General features: G+C 44.6%; 1 protein-coding gene across 2 annotated transcripts; it reads right to left on the reverse strand.

The window, feature by feature from the left end:
• Window positions 1-300: 300 nt before the first annotated feature.
• On the reverse strand, window positions 301-19,160 carry NAA30 (N-alpha-acetyltransferase 30, NatC catalytic subunit). Of its 2 annotated transcripts, XM_028729214.2 has the most exons (5): window positions 18,951-19,148; window positions 17,891-18,811; window positions 11,211-11,334; window positions 8,951-9,006; window positions 301-2,243 (listed from the first exon to the last, which is right to left on the reverse strand). In XM_028729214.2, the coding sequence occupies exons 2-5, from the start codon at window positions 18,806-18,808 to the stop codon at window positions 2,106-2,108; spliced, it is 1,236 nt and encodes a 411-aa protein (XP_028585047.2). In that variant the 5' UTR covers window positions 18,809-18,811; window positions 18,951-19,148; the 3' UTR covers window positions 301-2,105. The 2 variants fall into 2 exon arrangements, with proteins under 2 accessions (XP_028585047.2, XP_028585133.2); XM_028729300.2 differs by lacking the exons at window positions 8,951-9,006; window positions 11,211-11,334 and having other exon boundaries at window positions 18,951-19,160.
• Window positions 19,161-21,326: the final 2,166 nt, after the last annotated feature.

Consider the following 21,326-nt stretch of genomic DNA (forward strand, 5'->3'; position numbering starts at 1 on the left):
AAAAAGATGCTTCCATTATTATGTCTTCGTAGCATTTACTTAGGCACCCCATTGCCCAAACTCTTGGCTTTATTAGCGGCAAAGATGGACTTGCACGATTGTCCGATAGCTAGACCCTGGTAGGAAACAGATGCCTGGTGATGCTCAACAGGACATTATCTGCTGCTGCAAACATGGTGAGTCCTGCTAGCAGGGCACTCACTCGAATTGATAAAGAGCTACAACTAAGGCCTGATTCAGATTGGGGGGCCACGGTGGAGGGAGAGGTGAGCCACACAAATTGTGTCCAGAGAGAAGTGCCAGTTTTAAATTAAAATCCTTTATTTTTCCCAAATACAATTCACAACTTATACATAGTGGGGAAGATGCTCAGTCTGTGCAAAATAGGGATGGCCTTCCTTTAAACTTACTAAGCTCTCCAGAATGGGTTGTCCTTCTCCAAAGGGTGACTGGAAATCAGGTACTCTCAAATGTAGAGTTAACTCAAACCATTGCTGTTGTTGTTGTTTAAGACAGGTTGAATCCTTAACAAACAACATAGTAAGGCAAAGTTGAATTCTGAAGATTTTCCTTCCGATATAAGGAAACGATTTATTTTTCCACGAGTCATCTAGGGTCATTTTAATGTTTTGCTTATATATATATTGTATATAATATATATACCAACGCTGTCATTGCTGAACTGCCAAAAAGAAATGATTTGCTTTACATATTGCACTGACAGACAGAAGTACACACTGTGGAGCTGCTGAAAAAGGATACTGGTTTTAACAAGCCGATGTAGCCCATTCTGAAAAGGGGGTCAGGGTTTGTATCAAACCTTCGAACACCTCTCTGCCAAATTAATCCCAAGAAAATTAAAACTGCAAGAGTTTTGGCTTTCGTTAAAAAAGGAAGAAGAGAGAAAGCGAATGCAGCTTAAAGATGGGTACGGTGCAACTTGAAATTTATTTCCAAGACCAAGAACTGAAAACTGAAACATTTTTAAGAACACGGAAGCAAAGCAATCTGAATCCAACTCAAAATTACGCTCTTCCAACTGCTTTAAAATAATGCCTCTTTAGCTATTCTAGTGATAATTTTGATTAAACAAAAATCGATCCAATCTACATTAATTTACTGCTTTGTGGTTTTGTTTTTTTATATATATAAAAAGATCCCTCGCTCTCTTTAAAGGAAAAAGTGCATCAGACTCCCTTTTAGCAGCCACTCAAAAAAAAAAAAAAAAAAAAATAGCTTACACTTCTTGCTGTAAGAGACGGGCTTTTTAAGCCCTCACCTGGGAGAAGTTTCCAAATCATAAATGAAATAATTTATTATCAAATCCAGAGTTTAAATAAAATCTGTTCTTGCAAAGACCAAAAAAAAAAAAAAAAAGGGGGGGGTGAGGGAATCAAGAAAAGAAAAGCATGCACTCAAAAGTCAGCGGTGGAGACAAATATACTATCTATACAGGCACTGGCAGACGCAATTTTATTGTCACCGTTACTCGATGTAACACACACCCCACCCTACAATACATTTTTTCATCCACTAATCACTGAGGTACCAATATTTAAGAATGAAAAGTTCAATATTGAAAAATAAAACCTAAAGTTGAAGCAGTTTTTATTTTCCCCAGAGGAAAAAAAAAACCTATGGTGAGTTTTTGTATGAAATGTTAGTATACTTATAGTATTTTTTTTTATTTTCTTTTTACAATCTACATTGGCTTATCTTTTTCTCTCTCTCTCTGGAACCGGGGAAAAAAAAAGTTGTGTTCCACATTACACAGGTTCTTGGATAAAATGTTCACCATCTTATATATCAGGAGTCAGTAGACTTGCAAATGAACAGGGATCTTGGCTACCTACTGGCACATCTTCCTGGTTACCAAGAGGATCTGAAGTCTGAAACAACCTGTTGCAAATTCAGAACAAGACGTGCCATGCCACACAGTGCAACGATTTAGGTGCGACGTTCGATGAGACACTCACAGAGAAGAGCTGCATGGAAGTTATTATGTCCACCTGCAAAGCAATTTCACACAAATTGCATTGCATGCAAAGGACGCCGCTGCCCGGCTGGTTGGGGAGAGGAGTCCTGGGCGCAAGGATGGCCTCCTATCAACGCAGCCACAGTTTAAGACGCAGTGCATCAACTCCATTTAAATAGTATCTGAACAGCCTCTTGTCTCGAACAAAGCCAAGGTTTTCATAAAGTTTCAACGCGGACTTGTTGGTGATCTCGGTCTCCAAGACAACCTGCAAAAGAAGATGACAACATTTTCAAGCGATACTGCATTTTTCTGAAACTCCGAGGTTCATCAGATTGATATATATTTAAGCAGCAGTCAGATTCTTGTATTTCAGCTTCAAATTATCTGTAGTCCCGTAGAATATCACTATAGAAACCCCCAGAACTGGCCAAGGAATCAATTTGCCGATTCAAATGTGCATGTTTAAATCACCTGTCCAGCATGTGGGTGGTTTATTTTTTGAAAAAACAACTAATGCATTTACAAAGGAGGACCAAGGTTTGCAACTACAACAATTCAGAATATTGATTGTGGCTAGAAAGATGTGGGTTCATATCTCCCCTCAGTTCATATCTCTCCCCTTCAGGGGATCTTGGCGGAGTCATATCCTCAGCCTAACAATTCCCTCACAGTTTTGCAAGAAGATGGGGAAAGGGGGGGGGGCACATTTCATCTCTTGAGCTCCTGTGGCATAAGGATGGACAACGATGTTATTTTAAAACAAACCAAAAACAAACCAACAACCACAATTTCAAATGGTGATACATTCTCACTGATAACCTGTTCTTCCATTGACAGGATGTGAACATAGCAAGCTAAATCTGGGACTGTTGATCTGAGAAAAGGCGTTTCATAGAGCCAAGACATGCAACAAATATCTTATGTGTGTACATGAATCCATACAACCGGTTCTCTAAAATGCAGAAGGACATATTCTGTGTTCTCCTAATGGCAGCCTGGTGCCAGAACAATCTAACCATCTCTCAGATGGTCAGACATTATATAGTTAAGCTGGCGTTACCTAGATGAGGGGCTGCCCAAGACCATAGAGGGTAACGGAAAACGATGATTGAATATGCCTCTGAAAGATCCTCTCAAGAAGGGAAATTGGCTGTAGCACTCACAGTAAAAATACCTAAGGCAGCAATACGCTTTAACTTTCTGTGCACACACTGTGTATGTAAGTAGGTAAGTCTCTCTCTGTGTAATACAAACATTTGTTTTATGTATGACATTTGTCATATCATTACTTTAAAACGTACAATACACTTGAGACATGTTTTTTCTTATAAGAGGAACAGAAAGCTGAAGTTACACCACATCTTGATTGAAGTTTGTTAAGAGACACTAGAGCCCTGATTTAGCCTGCCAACAGTCAACTGGCCATCCCAGTTCTATACTACTGCTCACCTTTACCAGATCTTAGAGGCAGCTGTAATAATAATAATAATAATAATAATAATAATAATAACAACTTATAATAATATAATAACTGGAGAGCCAGTGTGGTGTAGTGGTTAAGAGCGGTAATCTTGTAATCTGGGGAACCGGGTTCGATTCCCCGCTCCTCCACACGCAGCTGCTGGGTGACCTTGGGCTACTCACACATCTCTGAAGTCTCTCAGCCCCACTCACCTCACAGAGTGTTTGTTGTGGGGGAGGAAGGGAAAGGAGAATGTTAGCCCCTTTGGGACTCCTTAAAGGGAGTGAAAGGCGGGATATCAAATCCAAACTCTTCTTCATCATCATCATCATCATCATCATCATCATAAATTTGTACCCTGCCCATCTGGCTGGATTTCCCCAGCCACTCTGGGCGGCTTCCAACAAACATGAAAGATACACTAAAATGTCATATATTAAAAACTTCCCTGAACAGGGCTGCCTTCAGATGTCTTCTAAAAGTCAGGTAGTTGTTTATCTCTTTGACATCTGATGGGAGGGCATTCCACAGGGCGGGCGCCACCACCGAGAAGGCCCTCTGCCTGGTTCCCTGCAGCTTTGCTTCTCGCAGTGAGGGAACCGCCAGAAGCCCCTTGGCACTGGACCTCAGTTTCCGGGCAGAACGATGGGGGTGGAGATGCTATTATTCCTGGTTACCTCCTGTCCCTCCCTGAAACCTTTCAGCATCCTGAGAGGCTCCGAAGTGGAGACTGATCTTCAGAGGCAGTCTGAAGCTGGGAGTCGTTTTGCTCTTTTTCGGAGACTCTGAAGCCTAGTGCAATTCAGAGACGGTCTTCTAGGCCACTTTGTACAGGGGCAGGTGGTTTGGCTGATTAAAGTTTTATGGTTTCCTCTGACAGCTGCATTTGCAGACTCTTGCCTATGAAGCATGCACATAATGATGATAATCAGCATCAACGAGAGCATAATGCTTCTTGTATGCACCTCTGCACCTTCTTGCTATCCGCTGCCACATGGGTAGTCCACAGCCCTACTGCTTCAAAGTTTCCTATTTCCCCAATACCCTAATTCAATGCCTCCTCTTCCTCCAAATGTATGCAGCCATCGCTACCTATTGCAAGTTAAGCATATCCACAAATGAAGCTGCTTCACGTCCATCAGCACCGTCACGAGTGGAAAACCACAGATCACAGCTGCCTCCCAAAATATCCATAAAGCCAATTTATATACGTTGAGTTGGGGTGGCCAGGAATGAGGGAGCTGAAGTTTCCAGTTGCAACAGATTTTGTGATTAACAACACTATGTCCACCCTGAACTCTAAGGATGGAATGAGCCATAAACCAAACAAACTCCACTAACATTATCTCTAGAAGTATTTGCTTTTCTAACTACACAGGCAGCATTCACTTCCACCAGTGCTATTTTAAGACACTGGCTGTGCTCAGACATTCAAAAGGCCACAGAAGCCTGGGCTCTGCCACACCACTATGATAGTTCAACACTGCATTGCCCACAAGTATGTATTAATTACTCTGTAACTGCATTACAGAGGACGTGGGTGGCGCTGTGGGTAAAACCTCAGTGCCTAGGACTTGCCGATCGTATGGTCGGCGGTTTCGAATCCCCGCGGCAGGGTGAGGTCCCGTCTTTCGGTCCCAGCTCCTGGCCACTTAGCAGTTCGAAAGCACCCCTAAGTGCAAGTAGATAAATAGGTACCGCTTTATAGCGGGAAGGTAAACGGCGTTTCCGTGTGCTGAGCTGGTGCCGGCTCGCCAGAGCAGCTTCGTCACACTTGCCACGTGACCCGGAAGTGTCTCCGGACAGCGCTGGCCCCTGGCCTCTTAAGTGAGATGGGAGCACAACCCTAGAGTCGGACACGACTGGCCCGTACGGGCAGGGGTTCCTTTACCTTTTTAACTGCATTAGATTATAATATTATGGCTATGATTTGATAGTGAGAAGATAGGGTGCAGAAGGGGAGAACAACTCCTCCGTGGAAAAAGGAGTGGCAAGCCAACCAAAATGAGAAAAGACGAAATTATGTTTTGAATGTATGTGTTAAATGCTGAAACTCTCTCTCTCTCTCTTTTGGGTGTGTGTGTGTGTCTGTGAATTATTCAGTTACTGCTACGTAAAGTGACCATACGCATGCATGAAATAGTAATACAGTGGTACCTCGGGTTAAGTACTTAATTCATTCCGAAGGTCCGTTCTTAACCTGAAACTGTTCTTAACCTGAAGCACCACTTTCGCTAATGGGGCCTCCTGCTGCCGCCGCGCTGCTGGATCACGATTTCTGTTCTCATCCTGAAGCAAAGTTCTTAACCCGAGGTACTATTTCTGGGTTAGCGGAGTCTGTAACCTGAAGCGTATGTAACCTGAAGCATATGTAACCCAAGGTACCACTGTAGATCCATCACCGCAGAGAGAACTTTTACTACTTGCGACATCAAAATACAATACTTTTCAGCACACATTGTTTAGTTCAGACTAAAGATGCTGAGTAGCGAGAAATGTACACACATGAATGGCTCAGGCCCAAATGCATCAGAATTAAATATATGGCAAGGTAAGAGGGCGCATCGTCATAATCAGTTTATTACAGTCAATAGACCTGAAACAAAGGGGATTCACACTGAATGCTCCTGTGCCAGCCTTCTAACTTACTGCATCAGGAGAGAGAAAATCTACTATAAATGCAAACTGGAATTTATAAATCCGAATAATCCAATTGTTTGGGAACTTCAAGCTCTTCAAGGAATAGTTCAATTCAAAACGGCTCCAGAGAAATGCAGTTTAAAATATATCTAGGGTTCCAGGTTTGGGAAAGGATGCTGCAGACTAATTAATAAGGATGTTGCCAAGCTGGGATGTGTGCAGAAGACAGCCACTAAGATGAACAAGGGTCTGGAAACCAAGCCTTATGAGGAACGGCGGAGGGAGTTGGGTGTGTTTAGCTTGGGTAAGAGGAGACAGGATAGCCATCTTCAAATATGTAAAAGGCTGTCACATGGAAGAAGGAACAAGCTTGTTTTCTCTTGTTCTGGATGGCAGGACCTGAACCCATGGATTCAAGAGGAGATTCCGACTAAACATCAGGAAGAACTTTCTGGCAGTAAGTGCTGTTCAATAGTGGAACAGATTTCCACGAGATGTGGTGGACTCTCCTTCCTTGGAGATTTTTAAGCAGAGGTTGGATGGCCATATATAATATATGATTTAGTTGAGATTTCTGCATTGCAGGGGGTTTGGCTTCAGAGAAGAAAAGAGATATGGGGCAACAACTAGGACAAAATTGACCCCCTCAGTAACACGTAGCAAGGCTATCATTTTAAAGCTGAAGATCATGGGTAGGCAAACTAAGGCCCGGGGGCCAAATCCGGCCCAATCGCCTTCTCAATCGAGCTCACGGACGGTCCGGGAATCAGCATGGTTTTACATAAGTAGAATGTGTCCTTTTATTTAAAATGCATCTCTGGGTTATTTGTGGGGCTTAGGAATTCGTTCATTCCCCCCCCCCCAAAAAAAAACATATAGTCTGGCCCCCCACATGGTCTGAGGGACAATGGACCGGCCTCCTGCTGAAAAAGTTTGCTGACCCCTGCTGAAGATGTATCTCATTGGTTTTCACTTTAATTAGAATTGTCTCTGTATTTCTTGTTTCTTTTCCATTTTTTGGCTCAAGCAATGGTCATTTCCACAATGAAATTTTTGCTATTTTTCTGCCTGAGTGGGCTTATTTGTACTGTTATGTTAAAATGAAATAAACACCTCAGTCTTTGATAGCTGTCATTATTTTCCTGGCCTTTTACTGGTAAGGGGAGATATTTATTAACTTCCACGGTGTTTTTTTCAAAAATGAATTTTGTGCATTTATGAAGCAAATGAATCTTTAGCTGTCATATGCAACACCTTTGTTTTCAAGGCAGGGCAATAAATTATCATTGCAAGTAGTCAGCACAACTAGCAGCATTCATTCCATTGTTTACTCTGTTGGTTCAGCAGGTGTGAGTTAATGCTGAAATTCCTGTTTATTGGTATTCTAAGTACTTCAAGGTTCTCTTTTGGGTTGTTCAGGAAAGCCTTTCTACCAGTTTGCCCTTTCAAAAACAAGCTGCTTCCATGTCAAGATTTCAACATTAGTTCTGATCGGTTGATTTTATTAGATTCCTATTCAGAGCTCCTAAAAAGCAGTAACTGTTTTAAGACGATTGAGGATGTTTGGCTCAATGTCCCATTTGATAAGCCATGGTTTGCAATTTGGCAGCGAGTTGGAATTAGAAACCGTGGCTTGTGATGCGATGTGAGTTTGCAAACTATAGTTTGTATTGGTTATGGTTTGGTGTGATGCCAAAGCTGAATAAGTTACAGCTGCTGCTGTATGCCTGGAAGCCACTAAATCTTGAGACAGGAGTGCTGAGCAAAGAGGGAGGAAATGGGAAAGGAACTCTAAACCATAGGTGGGACATTTGAATGCTCTGAGCAGTGGTTAGCATAAACCATAGATTTGGTACGGTGTCTGAACCAAGCCATAATTTCAGATTTTTCGCCCATCGACCTGGTTTGGTCCTAGTTCAGTGGACTAAATTTGGGCAGTAAAAGACAAATCAGTTTTAAGAGAGTTCAAGCAAGGGGAGGAGGCAGGGAAGGCTGCAGGGCACAGCACCAAACCAGGAAAACAGGTCAACAAAAGGATAGCCCACTGATCAACAAAAGGAATGGTATCCTGTATTGCGCTTTTAAGGGTGGGTGTCTCCCTCTGGGTCACATGTAGTTCCTCCAGCAAAGGCCCAACATTATTGTAATCAAAGTGTGCCACAAAAAATTCCCAAAGCTTTGCTCATAAACAAAAGGATGGGGGGAAATTGCTTTTAGATGATGTGTGTGAGAGAGATTTCATGCTTTTACATGGTAAATTTCACTGCCAGGTTTTTAAATGCAACACATCAGCTATGCGCAAGCGATGCCCTTCATCGGTTCTTCTTGCTAGGTGGCACCAACTTTATAATAAAGTCTGGTGGCTGCTAAGGGGGATGTTTGGGTGGGAAACCACTTCTGGCCCCAGACTATTGTAAAGAGAACGCATTAGCCCCAGAGAATACTGAAGCTGCTGATACCCAAGATGTGTTTTCATGGAATAAAGCCTTATTAGTCATGTGGTTTTTTTAAAGAGTAAAAACTGTCACAGTTTTGCATAGTCTACCACACCTTAAACTTTTAGTACACAAGCCAGAAATGCCACTTTAAGGTGCCCTTACTCCAGACAACTGTTAATTTTTCCAACTGTTTTTGGATGTTTGTAAAAACAATCTTTACAGACATCACTGCCCTGTCTAAAACAGTCAAACAGATACTAACTCATTTCCTGGAGTCACAGAAAGCTCTCAGAATAATGTATCTTTCTGAATGTGTTCTATATTCTGCTCTAACAGAAGAGTTGCTTACATAGCAAATGGCATTTGAAATGATGGCCTTCTAGCGAAGCGAGGAATGAAAACATACTTCCTTCAAATGAAGAAAAGACTCACCTCATCGCAATCTCCTTCTACCATGGCATAAATAGCTTTCTTAACCAAGTTTGTACCTGGAAAAGAGATTAAAAGCAACAAATTTAAACCACTGGCACAAATTATTTCAGCACCAATTAGCTCCTAGAGTTCAGGCTATGGCATAAAAGCAAATGTACATAATTAATGATTACTATGGCTATTCTGTACAACCAAGATAAAATACCTTCTCTAATTCAAAATAAAAAGGCCTCTTAGCCCTCTGCATCAAATTGGGCTGGGCATTTCCTGTCTCCTAATTCAAACTGAAGCACTGGCCTTATTGAGGTCTTTTTTATTTTGTTTTTACTGAAGCAGAAGCACAAAGCAGCTTTCAGGAAAACAATCACCAAACAATAAATCAGATTTAAAATAACGAAGGTGTTACAACAGCCAGGGCCACCTAGCCTGCAATGGTATAATGAACTGTATGGCCAGGGAAGATTCTGGGGTACAGGGTAGGGGGCTAAAAGTGTGAGGCATTATGGGTTGTGCTAAAAGTGTGAGGCATTATGGGTTGTGCTAAAAGTGTGAGGCATTATGGGTTGTGCATTAAAGACAGCCAGTGTCTTTAATGCCTTGGCATTAAAAAACAACAACCTTCAATTGCCTTCGTTATCAGAGTTTTGCTTCTCACAAAATGTCATGCTTTGGACCCTCCCCTCCCCCAAGTTTTGTATTTGTTCCGTTAGTGAAGTTCAGATTTCCGTCTAGACGTGTTTTAACCGAGGAAGTCTACCATCTGAAGATGTCTTACAAGGCAAGGCAGCCACCTCGAAGAGCATGCACTGCACATAAAAGAGGCATGCCAATCTTCAACAGGATGCAACTAGAATGAACGCTGGGGGGAAGATAATAAATGAGTTTCTGTGTCAGTGAATAAGCAGGGAACCAAGCTGTGTCCAATAAGTTGCTGCTGAGGACAGAGAAAACCAAAGCACCCTGGTGTGTCTGCACAAGGGACTCTTTAGATCCCTGCCAGTCAACAGTGTGCTGTACCAGCGATCTGAAGCAATGGCCCGTGAATTCACTTACTCCCAACTGCCAAGGCAAGCTTTCCTCTCCCAGTTCCCTGCAAAGCAAGCCTTCAGAGCTCAGAGGGCCAAGGCAGAGCACAAGTGTGGGAGCTAGTCCCATCTCCTTGTGGAACCCTGGTCTGAACAAGGTGGCTGGGATTAAATTGGAAACCGCCAATTTCTGTAACCAAGCCTAAAGCCGAAGTGTATTTGGGGAGGAACGCCCGACAAATTCCTTCTAAAATGGGAGTGGGAGAGTAGCTTCATATCCAATTTACCATTCATTCATGGAGCCTACATTTGCATTAAGGGGTGGGGGGAAAGGGTTCTCCCCAGCTTTTGGTTCATTTAAGGCATACATAAAACGGCTGGCAACTGGTAGTTGTCAGGCTACATCTGGCCACCTGAGGGATGCCATCTGTTCACAGCAAATGTAGGTACATAGATTAGGGGTTTTATCGTGTAGCAGCCACGAGGCCCCGTAGTGCCCAACACTGGCAATTTCCTTCAAAATGCAGCCACGAAACACTTCAATGAATTCATGATGGCTCAATTTAACAAACACAGCAAACTTGCTGAGAAGGTGAAGTTATCACCTGGTGGTGGGGCAAGCTGGCGAACTCACAGAGGCCCGGTTTCAGCTTTTTATTTAATTTTTGTTTGCTGTTCCCTCAACACAGACACACATATACTGGAGGGCTTTCGGTGATTTGCATGATTAAGTGTGTGTCCTTAAGACATGATTTTCATAACATGGCTTAAATATTATTTTTATGAACATGGGATGCGCCACACAGCTGTAGGTATCCCACAACACAACGGTGCAGCTACTCTAAATAAAAAAAGATCAACTCTCTTACTCCCCATGATGGAACTCTAAACAGGACCCAGACTGGTGCATGTCTGGCGCATCTTATGTTTTCAGGTCATGCCCCGTTTCTCCACCTTTTGTGTACATTATGATTGTTTAAAAACGAACTATAGTCATATGGAATTGTTAATGAACAAGCAAAAGCGGATTATTATCAGGAGTCTATTATGGACTTCAAAGACTGTAGAGACGGGCTGGAGAACTGCAAGTTTTCTCACCTAAAAACAATAACGTTCAAAAATAACTGGTAACACAAGAAGGGTGCAATCAAGATTTCATCCCAAAGCAGCAACTTATCAGGAACTTTTAGATATATTTTTATTTATTTAAAAAAGGACACAAATGCTATTCTTACCTATGCCTTTTCTTCTGTATTTGGAATCCACTGCTAACATGGCTATATAACCTCTGCGAAACATCTTTTTGTGCATATCCAACTTGCAGACGATGGCACCTACACACTCGTCTCCTACCATTGCCTTGAAAAAAACAACAACCCAAGAACATTTTTGTAGATTAAGAGGGCAATATGCAGTGCCAGAAAACCCACCATTCTATAGGTACATTTGCAGCAAGATTGCTTTCTGGAAGTTATTTGCTTTACAAATAAAGGCAGATGCATCTCCCAGTAACTAAAGCGTACACTACACATTTTGTAGTATGGCAAATTTCGAGGACGATTTCACAAATTGTTACATTGACTGGCTTGGATTCTAATTAGCACAAATTTAAGAAAGCTGACTTTCCTATTCCCTCGAAGCCCCACCACCCTGAGAAGTCTCTCTCTCTGAGGGGTGGAGGACCCTCTCCACTGTGTAAGACAGGGCAAAGAGAGCTGCTGGGGGAGTTGCCCCCAACTGGGCAGAGGGACTGTCTGCAAGCTTCATCTGCTCAAAAGTGTCGTCCCCCCCAATGCCTTTTAGGAACACCCTCCTGCCTGGCCTCTCCTCAGGGGCTTTTGGGTGGATGCAGAAGAGACAGGAAAGTCCCCTTGTGCAAGCTTGTTTCTGCTTGTCATTTAGGATACACACTACTGATTTCAGCCTAGTTCCTATTCTACACAGAACTCCTAAAAGATCATGTAAAGGAAAGCCTCATGCAATTCAAAGAATGCATCGATACCAATACAGTGGTACCTCCAGTTGCAGAAGCGGCGCCTCTGGATGCGAATGTTTCGGGATAAGAACGGACCCCCGGAACGAATTATCCATATCCAGGGGTACCACTGTACTGCACTTTCAGGATGCACGTTTCACCAGTGCCGGTTTTTTCCAGGGGGTACTCAAGGGTACTCAGCACCAGCAACTCTTTTGTTGTTGTTAAAAAGTGTGGCACTTACTGTAACAACTTCATGGTGAGTACCAGCACCTTTTTTCTAGGAAAAAAGAGCACTGCCTATTACTCACCTGAGGAAAATAATTTTTAAATCCTCAGGAAGAAATACACAATCTAAGCATTATTTAAGTTAGGAAACTGTTCCAATGATATACAGCCACTGTCCTCTAACCATGAACTAAACTGGAAGTCACAAACAAAGCTGCAGTCAGAGAACTCCAGAAGCTATTCTGGAATAACTGGTTTGAGGACTGCAAAGAAGGACTGCGAAGAAGGGAAAGAAAAATCAACACTCCCCAAACCCCACTTTCTACCTCTTTCACACAAATATACACAATGGTTTTCGATATATACGTAGATCACTTGCCATAACTAAATTTGTTTCAGAATTCCTATCCTTTCAACAAAATACTAATTACTGATAACTTAAGCACTCGTGGAAGTTAACATTACACTTCCTAATCCACTTACGACACACCTGCACACGTAAATAAACTCTTGAGTAAGGAAAAGAAGCTGCAAAATCAATTCATTTGAAAAGATTCATATGTGATAAAATATACTGAATGTGTAAAATTTACCACCAAGGAATACCTTAAGGGGAGATTCCATGCTAAATCTGCACCTCTCGCCTCTCAGATCCAAGTCTCTACCCACAAAACCTGTGCAACAGGACAATGCAGAGACCAACCCAAGCACTCTGACTCAGAAGGAAAAGTTACTGGATTTAAAATTCAATCCATCACATCAAAATGTTTTCTTAATAAAATCTGGCATAGAAGGGCCCCAAAAGTTTTTTAAGATATAAAAAAATTAAGCAGCAACAATGAGTTGCAGAGGAGCTCAACTACAGGGGAGGGGGAAATCCCCAACCTATGCTAAATTCTTGCCTTAGGCTGAAACCTTGCACACATTTTGTATGTACCAGCCAGATCCCGAGAAGTGTCACCGTAAAGCTGAATATGCTAAGAGAACACCAATTTTTGTGCAAAGAAGCTTGAATGTATTACGTGACTGTTCATCTTCTTTTGTTAAAGAGACACCAAGGGTAATAATGCATTATAGGCCAAACCACTTGGAATCAGGCAGCATTATAGGCTAGCAGCACAAACCAATTACAGTTAAGCACCCTGAATTCTGATCAAGTTCAACAGGAGGGATTTAAGCAGGTACTTAACTCTCCCATTGTGATCAATGGGGGCACGGTTTTTCTTCCTAACAAACCTCTTGGAACAAGTGTGCATTCATGTAGTGAGTTCAAGGGCACACACACACACAGTATACAATAGGCTTACTCGCCTCTTGCCAGGGAACAGCGTTTGCATAGCAGGATGAACAGAGCCAGCTGCTTGAACTTAGAAATGCTTACGCTGGCATACAACATAAGCATTTTGTGCCCTCATGCTGGCACAGCTGTTCTCTTACATTCTGTCCTTAGAGGTTACATGGAGTCTTAGATTTGGTAGGTAGGCAGGCAAGAGTAGATTTCATTGTGCAGCAGAAGCAGAAGCACCGAGGCTATGTTATGACATACAGAAGATGACATTTCAAGCAGCTTTCTCTTAAGATTTCACTCAAGTCATGAATAAAAGCAGGTCACACTTAGTTCCTAATGTCTTAAAAGGGCACCCAGCCAATTATTGTTAGAAGCATGAAGAAAGTATGCAAGTTAGAATCCACTTCGAAGCGGAGCTAGGGTCACACACATGAAGATAACAAGACCTGCAGAAAACTCACCAGGGGTGGGGGTGTCAACACAACCTCGCCAGGGGTGGGGGTGTCTGCTTCCCCAGGTATCACGGAATAACCCCACCACTTGGCCTTCCATCATACATGTCATCTCTTTCATCTGTACCACACCGACTTGCATTTATTCGTGCAAGGTTCAATGTTCTTCCATCGAACCTGCTGAGCCACAGATTTTCCAAGGGTTTGGTGTCTCCGCTATGCGTGTGTGACGGGAAAACTGTTGAATCTCTTCCACATATAATGTTCAACTGTGCCCTACATAGCATAGCCAGGACTAAATTCCTGGGCCCTGCTTTACTGCACTTGGTTGGCAGGCCTGTTGAGTCACACGCCGCACTGCTTTTGCAGGATACAGATCCTTCTGTAACTCTGCAGGTGGCGAGATTCCTGAATGCGGTTATCTCACACACAAAAACCACCAAAAAACAACAACAACATCAAAAACTAATCGGACAGTTATGATGAGAGTGCATGTCGGATCTCGTCTTCAGTTTTCCTTTTTCTGTGAACCGTCCCTTGGAGCTCTCCGGGCCCCAAGCTGTTATTTGGCTCTGCTCAATGACCCACCCTTGCATCGTGGTGTTCACCTTCTGTTGTCGGATATATCGGTCTTTATGCCTCTGTGCTTTTATGTTTGTACATACTTTATGGGCTAATAGCCGTAAAAATAATTTAAAAAAAAAACAAAAAAAACTTGGGTAGTATTTTAAGAAGTGGGCACAAAAAGAGCCCTGCCTTAAACTTCAGCCGCAAATCACTTCTCACTGACATACTGATGGCCTTGCAATAGTGAAGACAAAAAATTCTAGAGATAAGCAGCTGTAAGCTCACGTCTTTCATCTTTGAAGCCAATGAGCAATACCTGAATTCCTGTTGTCACTTTATTATCCGGAAACAATAACTTTCTGTCTCTAGTTCCAGCAACACAGCTAAATGAACAGCGTTTCACTTGGAGCTCAGAATTTAACCAAAGCTGCTTAGAATTTACTTCTCCAGCTTTTATTCACGGGCCTCATTCAGTCACCACACTAGTTCAATCTACAAACCATATTTTAGAGATCAGGAACATGTGACAGGTTTCCATTCTCTTTCTGCCTCTCCTACTCTCAAATGTGTGCATATACTTCCTTTCTTCCATGGTTTGTTTTGAGGTAGCGCTAGTTAGCATTTATCATTGTTTGCATCTGACAGAGGATCTAGAAAGTCACAGCTTCAATTCATGACTTCTCCAGGTAGCGCGGGAGAAACCTCAGTCTGAAACCCTAGAGCCACTACTGGTCAGTGAGAATACTGAATTAGATGGACCAACAGCCCCATTCAGTATACGGCAGTTTCCTATGTATGTTTCTATGACAGATAGAAGGGAGCAAGCATTACTGAACGCTAGGTTTAGACTAGGCCACTGGACAATAATCTATAAAACACAAACTGCAACCAAACCAGACGTTTACTATCAAGTAGCACCATTAAGAAACTTGGCCTAGTAAAAATTTGGCCCTTATGAGGCCACCTTTAAATTTCTCGTTTTATGTTCTGTTACCATTCATGTTCAACATTCACAAGGGTCCAAGCTCACCAAACTTCTAAACACACAAGCAGGGAGAGACTATGGCATATCACCAGCATTAAAACTTTAAGCAAGGAAAGTCCCATTACTGTAGGAAGCTTAGTGCTTCACTCCAACACTACTGCTTAAAAAAATAAATAAAAATCAAACCTGACTTCAGGAATGCTGCAAGTATCAAGCACAGACTACAGACAGATTAATTTTGTTAGTGGCTAATCAATCCAGCAGGACTAAGCATCTTGCAGCATTATTAGTTTTAATATGTTCAGAGAAGAGAAGCCATAAGCTTCAGGAAGAACATTTTGTATTTGATAATTAGAACGTCCACAGATCTATTAGCACTGATAAACCGCTGAAACCCATAAATGCAATGTCTGCTTGCTAGAAGGCCTTCCAAAATTCAGTTTTGTTGGGTGCTCTTGTTCAGCTTTCTGGAACATCAACCCTGCAAATGAGTGTTTAGAAACCAGCCTCACAAGTGCCAGAAGCTGTGTAGAACAAAGGTATTGGCTGACTCAAGTTGAAATGCTTAATCACTTTTCTTAAAAGCAGATGCTTGTGAACACCCTCAGTCCCTTTACCAAATGCAGCATGTAGGCACCATTATACTAAAACAACATGGTGTTCAGTTTTGTTACTGAGGCCCAGCCAGTGGCTTCTGAGGTCACATAACCAATCTGCTGCAGCAATGCACAATGCCTGTGTGATTCACAGACCTAACAAGAAGTGTGATGAGCATTTGGTCTGATGCTGCCAGTATGAAGAACCACCCCTTAAGATTTTCCCCACAAACCATTTTTGTTCTCTACCTAGCCAATTGATGCTTGCCCATGAGTGCTCTCTTCTCCACATCACAAGCCCTTAAAAAGCTGTCTTACTAGCAGTTCATAAACATTTTAAAATCAACTGATATAAAATCCATAGGTGGCATTTCCTTGTAAAAATTAAGGAGACATCTTATTACACTCTCATGAAATAAATTCCAAGGATTATAATATTAAAAGGCTCAACAAAATACCTGTACAATGTTTAAAAACCAGAAACAGTTCGCAGTCTTCACTTATAATTGTCTTTAGAAACATAATATTTGCCTTTCCCTTGAATGTAGTTTACCACAGCTTTGACCCTGAAATTATTTACTACTTCTGCATGTGCATCCATAAAAATAAACATAAGAGTGGCTGACAAGTCTGAGTTGACCATATAAGTCTGCAGTCCAGTCTGATTGTTATTTCGCTATATGGTGGGACACTAATATTTCCCTTTAGCATCGACAAGTTCTTTAACATATATAATGCTGTAGGAGCACTCGATTAGGTGTAGATTCCCCCGTTCTCTCTAACATATCACAAGCAACAGTTACCCTTCAATAGAAAATCCCCCAAAGCTTCCACACACAGTCTCTCATCAATATGGGTGGACCAGCTGCTGTTTCTGTAACTAAAATGTATACTTCAGACATGCGTTTTTATGAGACTTTTGATGATACGAAAAAGTAAATTTTCTATTTAAAATTGGCACGCCACAGAAAAAAGGAGAAACCATCAGGTTTCTAGCTCTGTGATCACTTCTTTCAGCATTCTGAAATCTCTACAGGCCTCAGTACATTACCATCACAGAATAATATCTAAAAGAAGGTGAGGCAGCCAAATGAATAATAAAAATAGCATCATTTGATAGAGACTAAGGAGGAACACAATTTTCAATGTATGACAGATGACAGCTGTGTTCCAATTTCATTAGGGAGAATAAAAACTGAATACAATGCAAAAGAGATTTTCAGTACAGCACAGTTCCACAGTTTCAAGTGGAAATGTATTACTATGTAATGACACAGAATATCCATTTTAGAGGCTTTTAAAAGGTGTTGAATTGCTTTTCAGAAGTAATGTGGGCTTAAATCAATGCCAGTCTGAAGGAAGATGGGACTAGACAATATCCAGGCTAAAATGTTTCTAAAAACTTCTGTACAGATATGAAGGCTGCCAGCTGTCAACTGATACCATTAATATGGCTATTTCTCATTTTTACCGGGCTGAAGTTGAGAGAGGGAATGCTAAAAAGAAATCAAATGGGAAAGTAATGTCAATGACAACTAATGCACACAGAAGGTTGAGGGTCTTACTTGTACACGCACACCCCAAATTTGAAGTTACAGAGAAATCTCCATAAACCAAAGACTTACACATTCCTATGCCAAATCAGCTGAGCCACAGAGGTCACCAAGCCGGTATCATTTATTTCAACCACGAAGTGACCAAATGTGGGCTAGCTTCCCCTTCGACCACCGCCTCCCCAACCCTGCACCGGCCACCCTTCCTCTACACCCGTCAACGCCAACTTCCTTCACCATGCCTCCTTCCTCACCCCCTCCCCCAACTTACCAAAAAGCAAAGCTGAGGCCAGTTGTGGATAAAATACCTATATGTGTAAATGGAGTAGGGTTCAGACAGATCTTTGGTGATCAGTCTCATGATATCGGGCATCTGCAGCTCGGACTCATAGCGGACGTATCGTATCGTCAGGTCCCCTTCCTCCTCCTCCACCTGCTGGGGCCCCCAGGAAGAGTCCGTGGTGGGGGGCCCCGGGGAGCATTTCTGCAAGCTGCAGTTGGAGGCCAAGGACCTGGACAGGAGCAGCAGGGACTCCTCCTCCTCCTCCCTGCCTCCTCCTCCTCCTTCCTCTTCCTCCACCCCTCCCGCTCCAGCCAGCCCATTCCTGTCCCCTTCCGAGGGGGCAGAAGCAGCGTCGTGGCGGCGCTTCTGCTGCTGGGGGGGCTGCGCAGTCCTTGCTTGGGAGCGGGGGACCCGGTGGGGGTGATGGTGGTGGTTGCTGAGCGAGGAGGAAGGCTGCTGCTGGGGGGGCAGCTCCGGACCCTCTTCCTGCTGCTGCCCGTGTCCCATTGTCTTGCCAGCGGAGCCGGGGCTGCTCCTGCCGCCGCCGCTGCCGCCTCTCTTGCTGCCCGGCGGGCGCTGCTTCTCTCCGCCGCCGCCGCCGCTCAGGACCTTGCCCTTGAGGGGGCCGCGCAAGTGCCGCAGGTCCGGCCCGGAGATGAGCCCGTTGAGCTGGTGGTTGCGCCGGTGCGGCGGGCAAGGCCGGCGGCGGTCCCGGGCGCCTTCATCCCCGGCCTCCTCCTCCTCCTCCTCTTCTTCCTCGCGGGGCCTTCTTCCTCCGCCTTCCTCCTCTTCTTCCTCCTCCTCCTCCTCTTCCTCGGCGGCTCCCGGAAAGGGCAGGAGGAGCGAGGCGGCGTCTCCCGGCGGCGAAGCGAGGAGGCTGCTAGGCCCGGGCGGAACCTCGGCCATGTCCTGAGGCGGGAAGAGACCGGCAAGGGGGAGGGGGAGAAGCGTGAGAAAGAGAGGCGACCCCCGCCCAAGACGCTCCCCTCGCCCACACGCGGGCCCCCCCCCAGGCCGCCCCTTCCCCGCCGCCCCGTCTCCGCCTCACCCCAAAATCCCCTCAGCAGCAGCAGCAGCCGCGGCGCCTCCCGCTCCCCTCCTCCGCTCCTCCTCATCCAGCGGCCGTAAAGCGAGGGCAGGTTTCCCGTCAGGCCAGGCCGCCGCCGCCGCCGCCGCTCTCGCGCGAGGGCGGACGAAGGAAGAGCGCGACACTTCGCGCCGGCGCCTCGCTTTACGGCCGGGCCCCCTCAGGAAAGGGCTGCGAGGGAAAAGGGAAGGAGAAACGGCGTAAGGAGGGGCGGGGCCTCGCCGAGAGGGCGGGGCGCGGCTTCTGCGCGCGCCGTCGCGGCCCCTCCCACCCTGCGGGGCGACGCTTCCGCTCGCGCGCTCGCTTTGTGCTAACGGTCCCCGTCCTCCTTTTATTATCTCTATGGTCCTACCAGTCGCGGAGACTCTATGGTCAGCGAGAGAAAGAGAGGCCGCGATATATATCTATTTCTCTTTTAAAAAGCTGTCCCTTCACGGATAGGCCCTCGCGACGGTGGGAGAGCTGCGCAGGCGCAGATCGTGCTTTGGCTGAGGGCTAGGCGGGAACGAGCTTGAGGGCTGGGGGCGGGGCTAGCGGTAGGCAGACAAGGGGAAAGCGATGCTGTACACGTTTCTCACGACAAGGGGGGAAGACACGTGTACAGATGCATGTGAGTATGGGCGTACACGTGTGTGGTTTTCGTGAACTATATTTCTCGGGTGACTACTTTGACTAAAGCTCTTCATTACATCCCCCTCAAATTAAGATGATGGATCATCACCATCTGTTAATTAAATCACCCTTCATCTCCATGGAAGCAAAGGTGGAATGTAGTAAGAACAATTATAATTATTAACTACATTTGTATACTGCCCTCCTTCAAAACGTAAAAATACAAAATGAGAACACAAAATATATAATAAGACAGAATCAAACCTATAACCCCCCCTGCCACAAACACAGGCCATAGAATAGTAGTCAGCCCACAGCCTGGTTATAGAGATTGTTGTTGCTGTTGTTGCTGCCCAGCTGGTTTCCCTCAGAGTGGTTTCCACAGCCACTCTGAGCCGCTTACAGTGTACATATAAAAACATGTTTTTTTCCTGGTCCGTAAAGGTATAAAGGGGATGCGGGTGGCACTGTGGGTTAAAACACAGAGCCTAGGACTTGCCGATCAGAAGGGCAGCGGTTCGAATCCCTGCGACAGGGTGAGCTCCTGTTGCTTGGTCCCTGCTCCTGCCAACCTAGCAGTTCAAAAGCACGTCAGAGTGCAAGTAGATAAATATTCCCGCTCCAGCGAGAAGGTAAACGGTGTTTCCGTGCGCCGCTCTGGTTCGCCAGAAGCGGCTTAGTCATGCTGGCCACATGACCTGGAAGCTGTACGCCGGCTCCCTCGGCCTATAGAGCAAGATGAGTGCCGCAACCCCAGAGTCGGCCACGACTGGACCTAATGGTCAGGGGTCCAGGGGTCCTAATGGTCAGATGGTGGCCCACCTCTGGCAACTCCCCTCAGCCCCTGGTAGGGGCTGGTGGGAGTTGTAGTGCAGGACATCTGGGCAGCACCAGGTTGCAGAAGCCTTTCCTCTCCATCCCCTTGGATCCCCAGACCCTCCCATTCTTTGAGGCCACCTGTTCGCTACTCAATGGACAGTTGCCTCCGTGAATCCCGCCGTCTCTCCTGCCATGTGCAAAGTGGCCGGTGTGCCATGGAGATCAAGTAGGACCACCTGTCCAGGTTTCACGAGAAAATGTCCCCTGAAAGGAACTTGGGTCATTTGCTTCAGGCTTCAGAAGCTGTGTTCTCTCGGCCTGAAGTCACAAAGCTTGCGGTGATGTCAGAACTGGCTGCAGGGTGGATGTCTGTGATCGATACTTCAACATCAACTTTGTTGGACTGGTCATGTTGTGCGGATGCCTGATGATCGTCTTCCAAAGCAACTACTCTATTCCGAACTTAAAAATGGAAAGCGTAATGCTGGCGGTCAACAAAAGAGGTTTAAAGACTCTCCCAATGCAAATCTTTAAAAATGTAGTATATAAAGAGAAATTTCTTGGAAGTAAAAATTAGGCTTAGGGGTAAAATAAGATTAAAAGGTAAAGGGACCCCTGACCATTAGGTCCAGTCATGGCTGACTCTGGGGTTGCAGCACTCATCTTGCTTTATTCGCCGAGGGAAATGCGCACAGAAATGCCGTTTACCTTCCCGCCAGAGTGGTACCTATTTATCTACTTGCACTGGTGTGCTTTTAAACTGCTAGGTTGGCAGGAGCAGGGACCAAGCAATGAGAGCTCACCCCATCGTGGGAATTTGAAGTGCTGACCTTCTCATCGGCAAGTCCTAGGCTCTGTGGTTTAACCCACAGCGCCACCCGCGTCCCAAAATAAGATTATGTTGTC

Source organism: Podarcis muralis, chromosome 1, assembly GCF_964188315.1.
Source record: "Podarcis muralis chromosome 1, rPodMur119.hap1.1, whole genome shotgun sequence".
In the NCBI taxonomy this organism is placed as follows: domain Eukaryota; kingdom Metazoa; phylum Chordata; class Lepidosauria; order Squamata; family Lacertidae; genus Podarcis; species Podarcis muralis.